Below are 12603 nucleotides of genomic sequence, written 5' to 3'. Positions count from 1 at the left end.
TTAAAGACCTCGGGTATTAAAATAGGCATTTTTCTTTAAAAATGTATTCTTTAAAAGAATGAACTTTCGTACTAACTGATGTGAAAGTGATCTAAATCTTCTCTCCTTTTCTTTCTTATCTACTTTTTTTAAAATATTGTACTGTTCATATTATATTTCTATATGCAACTTTTTTTTAAATAAATAAATGAATTTTATTCGTCTAAAGAAATTCCTTTAAAATAATTCAATAACAAAACATAATCTAGGTCGAATTTGTAAACCTCTAAAAGTATGAAAATATTATATTTATAGAGTATATGTGTCCGTCGTATGATATATATAACATAATATAGTATATTCAAGAAATTTTTTTGTTTGTACAACATATTTTTCTTTATCTTATCACAACTTAATATATTAATTAAGCTTAATCAATCACAAGTCTCTTTAAGAATACACCTAAGCTAGCAAAATCCCAATATATATTCATTTATATTTTATAGTATGTTTGAGAATCAGCAGAATTCCAGCGACGAATAAAAAAAATATTCATCAAAATATCGAACGATTCACCAAATGTACCAGGCAGCCATAAACACAAACAGCTATAGCGCATCGCGACATGATACGGGCCGTTATCGCCGCGCCCGGCCCGGGTGTCACCTTGTCACCGACCCGGTTTTAATGGGACGCTGTGTGCGACGCTCGTGGTCTCTTGATACTTTTATTATTATTGTTAATTATTGAATAGGATTTCTGTCAGAAATTGTTTTTAGTTGAACTAATGAATAAACAGTGATACTACGCACGTAAAATACATACTGGTATGTATTTTAATTGAATAAAAACGAGAACATTCTCGAATCGTTGGCATCTTCTCTTTTATAACTGCCGGATACCAAGTGCCTGGACCTCATTTTTTGAATACACGTTCCACACTACATGGGCTTATTATATGGGATTTTAATTAGATTTTATTAATTTTTTGGGACTATTCCTGTGTGGAACTAATGATGAAGAGTTAGCGATAACTAAATTTTAATATGTAATGTTAGCTGTTACGTGGCAGCTAATGTCGCCATTATTATAAAACCAACTTTGAGCGTACACTACGAATATTTTTACATAATATTTACTGTTACATGCTGTGGAAATGTCATTTAAGACGTCTCTAATGACATTTTAATGTCTTGTACGTGATATATGTATTAGTTGTAAAATGTAAATAATATTCATAAATAGCTAATTTACATGTTTTGTCTTTATCACTCCGGTGACACGTTTCTGAAAGATAAAAGAGACAAAAGTTTCAGTCTTGTTTATAAGACGGAAAATGTTACATACGAGTTATGATGACCTGGTAGTTATTCTGAATTTCACCCTCTACTAGAAGAAATTTGACTGGAAGAAATCGCTTATTAGCTAGCGGTGAAGTCCTTTTATATGAAGAATATGTAATGGCCACACATATACATATACGATATGTACCAAGATCAAAAATACGTAAATAATATTACAGTTTACATAAAGTATCTTTGATCGAAATTCGAATATAGAATTCAAAAAGTAAATATTCCGCCTATTCCCACAGTGCTATTAGTTATAACCCGTCCCCGAATGGCGTCTGCGCCACCAGTGTCGGCTTGTGGGCTGCATAAAAAATGTCTGGGCTGCCGTAACGCCGCCTCTAATGACACACTATGGGCTTAGGGTTGCCTATAAATGATATTCAATTCGGAGCAGATACTTTTTGACGTAAGGAGGTTAGATTAAAGAAGGTTGTACAGGTCAACAATAATCACTAAATCGTTTGTGATTAGTCTGCAGTGACGTCACGTGATTTGACGTTTCATTTTTAATTCAAACTTGGTTTAAAATTTAGAAAGTTAAACATAGTGTTTCTATGTCTAAGGAAACAGCGGTAAATATATGACAGAATTAACAGGGGGAAAAGGGGCAGGAGGCTCATCTGATAATTGTTACTGCTGCCAATCTCAGTACCAGAGGGCTCGCGAATGCGTTGGCGGTTTTTAGAATTGGTAAGTTCTTTTCTAGAAAGTTTCTATTTCCTAAGTCGAAATAGCGGGATTTTTAAGAAGAAAAATGACATATTTTTGATGTAGGTACCTAGTATTTGAAGTAAACGTCAAAGTATTGTCATCCATATGATGTACTCTTTAAAAAGTATCTTTATGATTCGAATACATATTTTCCGGTTCAGTGGCAACCCTACCGGGTGCCAGCGTTCGCCTCCTACATATTTAATACACCCGGACCGGTTTCTATCCGGTCGCTACGCTTTGTAATGGCAGAGGTCTGATTGAGGAGTCTGTGCTCTATTGACAGGCCTTTTAAAAGACCACCAAACAATAAAACTGAAAAGCCGAGTTTCATTTGTTTCGTTTATTGTAGATTGCAAGGTAACGACGCATAAATTCAAATTTCGAATTGGAAATTGTTCTGTAAGGATTCATTAATGCGACAAGCATTTTTACACAAGTTTTTATTAAGCCCTGGTAATATCGAGACGGAATTAAAAAAACGTGCGTGCGTACAAAGTACACATGTCAGAAGAAACTTCTTTGGCAAACATCTTTTTTTAAGACATCATGGAACATTACGATCCAGCCTAACTTAAGACTAATAAGTAATTTAAGTCCCTAATTTACTAATAAGGATATTTAACAGAAGTGTCCAATAACACTACTTACAGTCTCTATTAAAGGGAAGACACTCTGTTCTTATGTTACACTTACCACTGTTTAGCACTTAAGACTAACGTGCACTAACACTAACTCATTCTTCTCACTAGGCCCGTGGTGTCAAGTTGAATAGCCTCGACATTCACGTGATGAAGCCTATGTTCGTGGGCTTCAGTCAAATGCACTTAATAAAATATTTATTAATTAATGCACTGATGTGAAGTAAGCTTAAAAATATAATCAGAGTCACGAACTTAACGGGCCGAGAAATCTGTTGGTAACGTTTGTATATTGTTGAATAAATTTAGCGAAGGGTGACTTTGTTTAAAGAGAATATCATTCTGCGTTGTTTTAGTGTGGGTAAAGAATTAATGAAAACAGAATTCTAAACAGACTTAGAAAGCAAACCACAAAAACACATTGACAATATTATATAAGAAAATAAATATAAAATGTCTAAATAAACTGCAATGTTCATGCAATGAACAAATGATGGAAAAATTATTTAACCAGAATTAACACTAAATTAAAAAAAGGGTCTTGTCTTTGAAAGCCTATTAAACTCAAACAAAATATGTACTACACGGGGACAACTATGAAAAGATAGATAAAAGTATGTTTAGTTGTATATTCCGAACGCACCTTATACGCAGACTTGAAGATGCTCCAAAGACCTAACATGCACACTCATTTATACACTCACTCATACACTCACTTATACACTCACTCATACACTCACGCGTGGTACACATCACGTAATGATTTTTGATAAAACAAAATTGGGAGAAAATGTTGTTTTAAAAACTTTAAAAACTGTAATTGAAGAAAACAAAATGTTATGGAATTTCGTATTAAGTTTGTTATAGAAGAGAACCCAGACACAGGTATTTTTTACTTTTTAGGTTTTAAGAAGTGATACGCTCTTTTTTTAAAGGACCCTAAGTCGAATTGGTTCGAAATTACTTCAGTGGGCAGCTGGTTCCACATATTGGTGGTGTGTGGCAAAAACTGCCTTGAGAAACTTTTAAAGGTTCCCAAATCTTATAGATAATACTGCATTGTTATAATGAATAAACATATTTTTAACTTGGAGAGGAAGATGCGCTTAGCTATTGCTCCATCATCACCAAATGGCGGTGATTAAGTCCTATCACAGCGCTTAGCGTTACAATATCATTTAGGTCAGTGTTTTCCAAACTATTTTGTGCTTTCCTTAGCTTTGCTTAAATTCTTATGATCACATATAACATACATAAGTTTTCATATCTAAAATTGAATTGCTCACTAAGAAAATGATAGGTAAGAAATTACGTATTTAAAAAAACTGAAATTCCAATTAACTATTTAAAAAAAACATCGTATAATGTCCCTTAACTATTAAAAATTCCCCCTGTGGGAAGTCCCACGTTGGGAACCAGTAACCACTGATTTAGGTAGAAGATAATTAAAAAAGAAGATACAACAAAATGTCATAGATTTGAGCACTTAATAACACTTTACTTTGAACACAAATAGATAACAGCCTATTTTAAGTTTCCCCGGTTTCTCATAGTCAAGGCTTGTTGGAAAGACAGATGTCTTGGAGCTCATAACTTAATTCATAATTCAGTTCACACTCCCCAAAGTGCAAACGCGCGAAAAAACAGGGTGAGGTGGGCGAGGGGAGATGGAGGGTGAGGAAATTGTCCATGAGGTGAATATTTTGTTTGTAACCGCTCCAACTACGAGGCGTTAGTCGTTTGGAAATATCCAGGATTTATATTAATACATCAAGCATACGTTCAGTGCGATATTTGAGCGGATTGTTTCCGATATCTTATTTATTTATGACGTAATCCTACAGCTAACCTAAATTATATATAACAAAAACAATTACAATAAATATATGTCCAAAAATTTAATAGATACATATATACAAAAAGGTTCAAACATTTACGAAAGGAAAAAAGCAATAAAAAAATAAATAAAAATAAATTTAATCCGTTTCTTGTGTTCGATTACAGCAACTTTTAAGAAATGTAATGGTATAAAAATGGAAAATACAGCCGCTGGTCCTCACAGATTGTTTAGCTTTGTTTATATGAAAGAAGCCAAATCAGTTACGGCGTTTTTGGTCAAACCGTTACGAACAAAGGTTAATAAAATTGGGCCACATAGGACGTGAATAAAGGTCATTTGTCATAAATTCGGTAATTAAAGTCTTAGTTTAACTTCGCTCAATTTTTAACCCGAAGTTTTATAGTGTACTCCAGTATATTTATTAACATATTTTACATAACAATAAATTTCGGAGCTTAAAATATGCTAACGAGTGGCAGTGCATGCCAGTTTTGCGATTTCGCGCCATTTCTGGGCGGCAAAATGTCGGACGCCTTTTGGCGGGAACGCCAATTTGCACAGACTAATAAATTATGCAGTTCTCTTCGGAAACGAGGTTTTTCGCTCTTTAAATTATTTGCACAACTTTTTGTTTTTTTTACTGGCCAGTTTGGAATGAATATAGATACTTATTTCTTTCATAAAAATATTAAATCAAAAATCATTCGATGAAATATACTAAATTCTTACGGTATTTTTACTTATAACTTTATACTTTTGTTTATATTAAATAATTAGCCTTTAAGAGTAAAAGACTGAAAGACATTCATAAAATATTTATTCTTCATAGATCACAATCTAATTCTGGCACATACAACAACAAATAATACTTAGTTAAATCTAGGGTATACTGAGGTATTTTTCTAAATAATCACATTTCACATATCTACGTACCTACTGTATCACTGAAAATAAATTCGTAATTATTATTATACCAATGACAATGTACTAGACCGATCGTTTGGTGTCAAAGAAAATCTATAGTGTCTGAAAAATGTCCATGTGTATTGTCATTTTGACATTTCATTTATTCCGAACAGTTTGATAGATACTTAGTCTTAGTTGAATAAACTTTAAACAATACAAAATTAAGCTCGTTTCAAAACAGGGTTTAAAGATATTTTAAAAATCTTTAAACAAAACCAACACAGCCGGACACCGAGATCTAACATCAATTCTTATTATATTAAATATTTAAATTGTATACTCTGTAATCTACTGGCAGATTTATATTTGTACTTTGGCATCGTTATTATCCGACTAAATTCTAACACATATTATAATCCGATATTTTTAAACATAGAGGTAGTTAGCAATCATTACTTAATTAAAATTCGTAACTATCGTAACAAACAAAAAGTTCCCCAAACATAATGTACCTATTGCTTTAATACAAAATATTTAAACTTTGTAAAATGAAATTTTAATCCTCAGGCTCCGAGCCGACGTGGTAATCTTTCAAGTCCCTTTGCAAGTCAGGGGATTCATTCCGAATGCTCATTGCACGCGACGAGTACGTGCTTTGTGACATACTTGATAGGATTCCGTTAGAGAGTGCCTGAACAGACAAAGCCTCTTGTGACGGGCCCGCGTAGCTGTACTGTTGGTAGACCGCTTGAATGCGAGCCGCGTTCACGAGTGTCTGAATTTTTAATTGCGTGTCCAACGCAAGGCTGAGAGGCAATTTTCTCAACTGACTGGCTATTAGTTTTCCAAACATTTCGAACTCGTTCTCGTTCCCATTCTCAGAGTGTTGACTGAGGTCTTGGGGCTCTAAATCGCTTCGTTCGTCGTTGTTCTTCTTTTGTTTTGTTAACGGGTATATCGTTGCGAGTGAGGTGAGCGGTGTGGCTATTCCGACTGGGGGGTTGAGAAACGATGTCGTCGATGAGGGTAGGATACCGAAGGGGGACTGACTTAAACCGAACGGGGTGCCGGGACGCGGTGATGGCGTGTTCAAAACGTAAGGGGTAGACGACCGAGTGGAATTCCTACGCTTGCGAGGGCTTTTCTTTTCTGGGGATTTTCGCTCGCTCAGATCTTGGACTGCGTCGCTGTCGTCGCTCATCGCGATTTCCAACAAGCTATTATCAACCTGTAACAGAAATATTTCGCTTCAATGTTGGCATTAACGCGCATGTGTCGTGAGTGGCAGCACTTACGGAGCTCGGAGTGACGATCGCCCTTAGGAACCTGTCGGCGTGTTCGAACCACGTGACGCTGGGCCGGTACGCATGCGCGCCAGCCTTCCGCGCCGCGCGAATTTTCTTCAACTCGACACTGTACGATGACCGTATATTTTTTATCTTATTCTTCAGCTCCTTAACAGTTACGTCCACCAGATTCAGCGCGTTGATGATCTCGACGTAGCCCTGTTCGCGTACTTTTTTGTTCTTGTAGTGCTCGGAGACGGGGTTCCAAAGATATTCACGTTTCTCGTATTCGATTATCATCTGGATGGTGAGGTCCTCGCTCCATTTCGGGTTGGCTAGGATCGCGACCATTTTACTTACATAGCACTTTTGATTTTATTGAAATGTGATGACTAGGAACACAGGGGTGCGGGCGTGTCGCATGCGCGCAGCATACTAAAAGCACGTCGATGGTCGGCAAGCGGCGCGGGGGGCTATTTCGGGAGTGGCGATACGCAGTCGCGTGCTTTGGACCGTGCTGTTTCCTCTCGTATCGGATGCTGGGGCGGAGTGAAATGGAAGATTTGTAGCGGACTCGAGTCGACGCACGCAACTGTTTGATTGACGACTTGCGAATTGAATGATTTATGTTATTCTTTACTTTATGTCACGATGAATGAATGATTAGTGAATACATTTCACTTTATTTGTAGGTCGTGTAAGTAATAAAAATAGTTTTTTTTAATAATATTTGTATATTTTTGACATTGGATTATTAGATATACTGGTTGTATAAGGGTCATAGTTACATTTTTTAGACACGCTGACCAAAGGGCGCGGCTGGCCCCAAGATCTATCACACTTCAAGGGGCCGCGACTACAGTTACCATAGCAACGACCTATGCGCAACCAGCTCATAAAGTATACAATGAAGCGTTATACATTTTGAAAGAAAATTAATGATTTTATAATTTTTCATGCAAAAAATGATTATTGCATATATTTCGACGTTTTTTAGTTTTATAATAATTGTTTTCCCGCGAAAGCGTCCGATGGCGCCACAGTGTCGTCCATTTTGACTCAAATGTCACATGCCAAACAAAGTTGTCAGATACCTTATTCTACGGTAATAGATTAAACAACAAAATTCAACATGATCAAAAGTTTATAATGTTTAATGTTGTTGTTTGTATTTTGATCAGATCAAATAAAGTTGTGAGGTTAAGGTTTCGTGTATTTCAATAGGCACACAAAATTAGATATTTTTTTTGATTTAACTGAGAAATTACCTGAGTATTTGTTATGCAAGAGCAAATAATAATTTTTAACCAATTTCTAAATATAATAGGAACAAAAATTTTTTTTAGGTTTACTTTACGGAGTTATTGTTATATTGTCATCTTTATATATGTGTATATATGATTCTACTGTACGTGTGTATGTCACTGAACTCCTCTTAAACGACTGGACCGATTTGAATGAATTTTTGTGTGCGTTTGAGTGGCGCTGTGGATGGTTTATATTCACCAATCAGCCCGGCATATTGCGCTGCAGTTGGTATTTAGGTTATTTATCTGTACAAAAAATAAACAGCTGGTATATATGTGCATAGAAATATTCAATTATTTTTGTATTTAAGACGAATGTACAGAACAACGTATGTCGGATGCGCTAGTGTATGTATAAAGCGTTATTACTATATTACAAGTTAGGGAACAGAGCAAATTTCATCAAAATCCGTTCACCAGTTTTTGAGAAATGGGACGTTTTTGTATGCATAATAAAGTTTATAACTAAACAAAGTTGGCAGGTATTGAAAGTAGGTTTTCATTACTACAATCCTATATTTCTTAAAATAAATAGTCTAAATACCTTGAGAAGTAGTTCCTATACGATTTCAGTTCTTAAACCAGCAACAGTTAACCGACAAATTGAAATATTAAACCATAAAGATACGAGCCGTCACGTAGCACATTAATAACGAAACACAACGAGGGGCTTTTAGTGCTTACCGCATTCGAGAATACACTACAAGTGATTTATAACCTTGAAATTTTATTAATTTTATATTTATTAGACTTTAGATTATATATTAGTAACTATAGAAAATTTACAAATAGATTAAAAGAATCATAATTCTAAGATCCCGCCAAAACGCTTAGACAAGATGGCGTCGCACCAGTATGAAGTTCGTGCTTGTAAAACTTGACGTTTGACGTGTATATTACAACTATGAACATGAAATTTGACTTTGATTGCAAAGCATTAAATTTCGGTAGTTTAGGTCGTAATAAGACGGAAAAAAATATATGGCATGAAAAACTTTGCTTTTGTGCTTAGAAGACTGATTGAACGAAATTTTTAAAAATCTCGGATTTTAATTTTTGATTGAAAATAAAACTATTGAAATAAAAATGTTTATTATTTTTATTAAGTTTTACTATCAAATTAGCTTACAGAAAAGTGGAAAATAACTTAAAAGTGCACACTTTTACTTTTTCTTTTATGTTCATAGCTACTTTCTCTCAATAAACCCCAAATATAGTCGCCCATCATGTTTTCATTGTATTGGCCTTGATAGAGTTGTTCAAAATTCATGATGTCCTGATGGAAACGTTCTCCTTGCTCTTCGGAATAGGCTCCCATATTGTTTTTAAATTTATCCAAATGAGCATGCAGCATATGTACTTTTAATGACATCCTGCAGCCCATGGCCTTAAAATTTGCCAAAATTTGCCAAAAATCCAGAAACTACTGCTTTAAAACTGTTCCAACTTGATTTTTGAGTACGATTCAGCAACGTTGGAAATTTTTCATCGGCGAAAATCTGTCTTATTTGCGGACCAGCAAAAACCCCAGCTTTAACCTTTGCTTCCGATAACTTCGGAAAAAATTTCACAAAAGCAAACTTTATACCGAAAAAAGGTATTTTCTTTTCGTTTTTGTGCATAACTAAGTGGAAAATAATAGTATAAACTTTAGGACAAAGAACGAAAATTTTTTTGTAGAGTCGTGTTATTTATAACTTAAATAATATTACTATTATAAAAAGGGAATTAAGATAAATTTAATAAGTTTGATCCCTGTGTCATGTCCTTTAATGCTGGCATTTCCTTGCTGTATTGTTTACGTGTTAATAGTCATTCTTTAATTACACAAAGACATTTGTTACATATATTTGTGTCAATTAATACAAAAAATTTAGAACAGACCAAAGAGATCTCATGATATTTTTTTTTTACAGACAATTCACACTAACTGACCTAGTCCCATTGCTAAGCTGGTGACGCTTATGTTATGGGTACAAGGCAACGGATATACATACATATTATAGATAGATGGACATATAAATAGATATTTAAACACCCAAGACCTAAGCACAACACCAAATGCCCATCACATCGATGTTCGTCTCAGCCGGGGATCGAACCCAGGACCCGTGGATTCGCAGTCAGGGGTACTAACCACTAGACCAATGAGTCGTCAAATATATATATATATAAATACTTATTTATGATCATAATTAGCCAAATCCAGCTATTCTCGAGTTTAGCGAGACAAACATCAATTCATTTTTATAAATCCAAAAACAGTCTTCAACGAAATTCAACTACAAGACAGTATTAGATTGGCGATAATATTATTTCTAAGCATGCTACGTAAAAAATCAAAATATATTTATGATTTTTTTTTATAAATTAATAATTAAGTACAAAATTTACATGACTTATTATTTTTGCACGATATTCTTAATGGGCGAATAGATTTTTAATCAATTATCGTCTAAAATTCGTAATATTACCGCGTTTAACCAATTCAAAAGATACATATCAGAATGAGCCTCGTAGACTAAAATTGGGACGGCTGATGGTGACGTGGATCTCGTTGGTATATACATATTAAGTTTCTCATGTAAATAAAACATTCTTTTTTGTAATGAGAAACACATTTTTTTAACATTAAACATTATTTGTTGTCGTTGTGAGTATCTTCCTCACAATTATTCCATGTGCCTCGTACGAACACGAATTACCTTCATAATTGGCCAATGTTTCCGGGTTCAGCTAACTATAACACTAATTAAGAGGATGTTGATAGTTTCCACCTCACCAAAGATGTAAGGAAATATTTGAAGAGGCGGGAAGACTGACTTTGTTTACCAGTAACAATTTAGTTTTGTCTTTGAAATATTAAGTATTAATTGTCGTTTGTTTAATGTTAAATTTTAGTTTTCTTTTCGTACTTTTTTGTCTACTTATGTTTTCTGTTTCATATACTTTTATCAATGTAATTTTGGCTTTGTAATAATATGTATGTTAGCTAGCTAAGATAATTTACTATAACACTTTTTTATTATTTATTTTTTTATCTCCCCGACGCTTGTGGTTGTACCTTATTTTATTTACATTTTTGTTAAAAAAACTCACGAGAGTAGAGACCTCTCCAATAATATTCCTATTCCTTTATATTAATAGGGGGCTATAACACTTATCTGCTACTTAGAAGTCCAGTGAATAGGCTATCTCGCTCTTACAAATGAATTACTAACAATAATATTGATATATTTTACAACAATCTTCCAAAATACGGTAAGTAATTTTGTTCATCATGCTCTTAATGAGGTTTAAGTTTCTAATTAGTTTTAGTTATTAATATTTAATTTCCCGACCTCCGGAAAACTGCATAAAATCGGGTCAACCGGTTTCGGTAGAGTCACAAATAGTCGAAAAAGAGAATTGTATATATTAACATAAGTTGTAAACCAGGAAGGTAGACTGATTTTCCAACTACCCACACAAATTAAACAAACTTGAAAACTTAATTTACTTGGTAGAGATTTAACGTACATTTTAGGGACGGCCTCCATAGTTACGAAGACGTTAAACTAATTCCAGAAAGGCTTCAACACAGAAAATTGGAGTTCAAAGCTTCCCTCGACTTCAGGAGCACAACATTCTTTCAAGCTGCTTAAGCAAAGTGCATTCACGTGGAACAGGACTTATGTCCTTTTGATATTAGTGTGAAAGTGTTAAACCCTTGAAGAGTTTTTCAGCATTTTCTACCCATCTCTTAGCTTGTAACAATAGACAATTGTTAACAACTGATTTCTCAGCTCTTTCACTATGTCGGGTCATACAGAAATATACTCTAATCTGTGTCCCTTAATCCATTAAACCCCAGCGAAAACAATGCCAAAAACAGCTAATTCTGGGACCGGAGCGGTCGCATTAATCAAAATTAAAAGTTGATTACGACATATAAGCGACGCATAATGTCCAATGCAAAATCCTAACAATGGCGCGATAAAAATATCTTTTACAAGGAATACACACACACACACATATATATATTTCTACTTTATAATGGGTTATAAGAACAATTTCTATCCGTAAACTTAACTTATTCTGGTAAGACAAAAATCAACGCTCTTCACAATTTGCCAATCCTAGTACATTTTTTTTATGGAAGAGGGGCTCATCTGACAGTTTACCCCCCATGTATACTCAATGCCAGAGGGCTCGCGAGTGCGTTGCCGTCCTTTAAAGAATTGGTACGCTCTTTTCTTAAAGGACTCTAAGTCGAATTGGTTTGGAATCGGTAGGCAGCTGGTTCCACAAATAGTTGTGCGCGGCAGAAACTGCCTTGGGAAACGCTCAGTTGAGGAACAACGGACGTAGACAGATTTCGCGAGTTCGTTGCCGGCTTTTTGGGAATATATAAGTTCTTTTATGATTTTTTATTTACAATTCAAACCTAACAATGGCTATCAATCCGTAAAGATAGATACCATCACGTAAAGCCACCATCTGTTATTAATCACCCCATATACAGTGCGGAAGTGTTAAAAATAAAAGGCAAGAAACATATGGGCACTGATAACGACCCCTGGGATAGCCGCAATCCAGTCT

At 34.7% G+C, this 12603-nt stretch overlaps 2 protein-coding genes across 5 annotated transcripts in view; both read right to left on the bottom strand.

Annotated features, from left to right (window-relative positions):
* Positions 1–12603, bottom strand: part of LOC125050054 (nucleolar protein 4) — a 106495-nt gene that overhangs the window by 76462 nt on the left and 17430 nt on the right. The window lies entirely within an intron of this gene.
* On the bottom strand, positions 5324–7418 carry LOC125050056. The gene is made up of 2 exons (XM_047649623.1): positions 6725–7418; positions 5324–6657 (listed from the first exon to the last, which is right to left on the bottom strand). The coding sequence occupies exons 1-2, from the start codon at positions 7064–7066 to the stop codon at positions 5986–5988; spliced, it is 1014 nt and encodes a 337-aa protein (XP_047505579.1). The 5' UTR covers positions 7067–7418; the 3' UTR covers positions 5324–5985.

The sequence above is a fragment of the Pieris napi genome, chromosome 6 (genome assembly GCF_905475465.1).
Source record: "Pieris napi chromosome 6, ilPieNapi1.2, whole genome shotgun sequence".
Taxonomy (NCBI): Eukaryota; Metazoa; Arthropoda; class Insecta; order Lepidoptera; family Pieridae; genus Pieris; species Pieris napi.
Note: the sequence above shows the minus strand (reverse complement) of the source record. Positions and strands in the feature narration are given on the sequence as shown.

Excerpts from the sequence above, each read along its gene's own strand:
- LOC125050056 (XM_047649623.1), bottom strand. The coding sequence starts at position 7,066 with ATGGTCGCGATCCTAGCCAACCCGAAATGGAGCGAGGACCTCACCATC. Across the intron at positions 6,658-6,724 it reads CGATCGTCACTCCGAGCTCC|GTTGATAATAGCTTGTTGGA; the intron begins GTAAGTGCTGCC and ends TTTCTGTTACAG.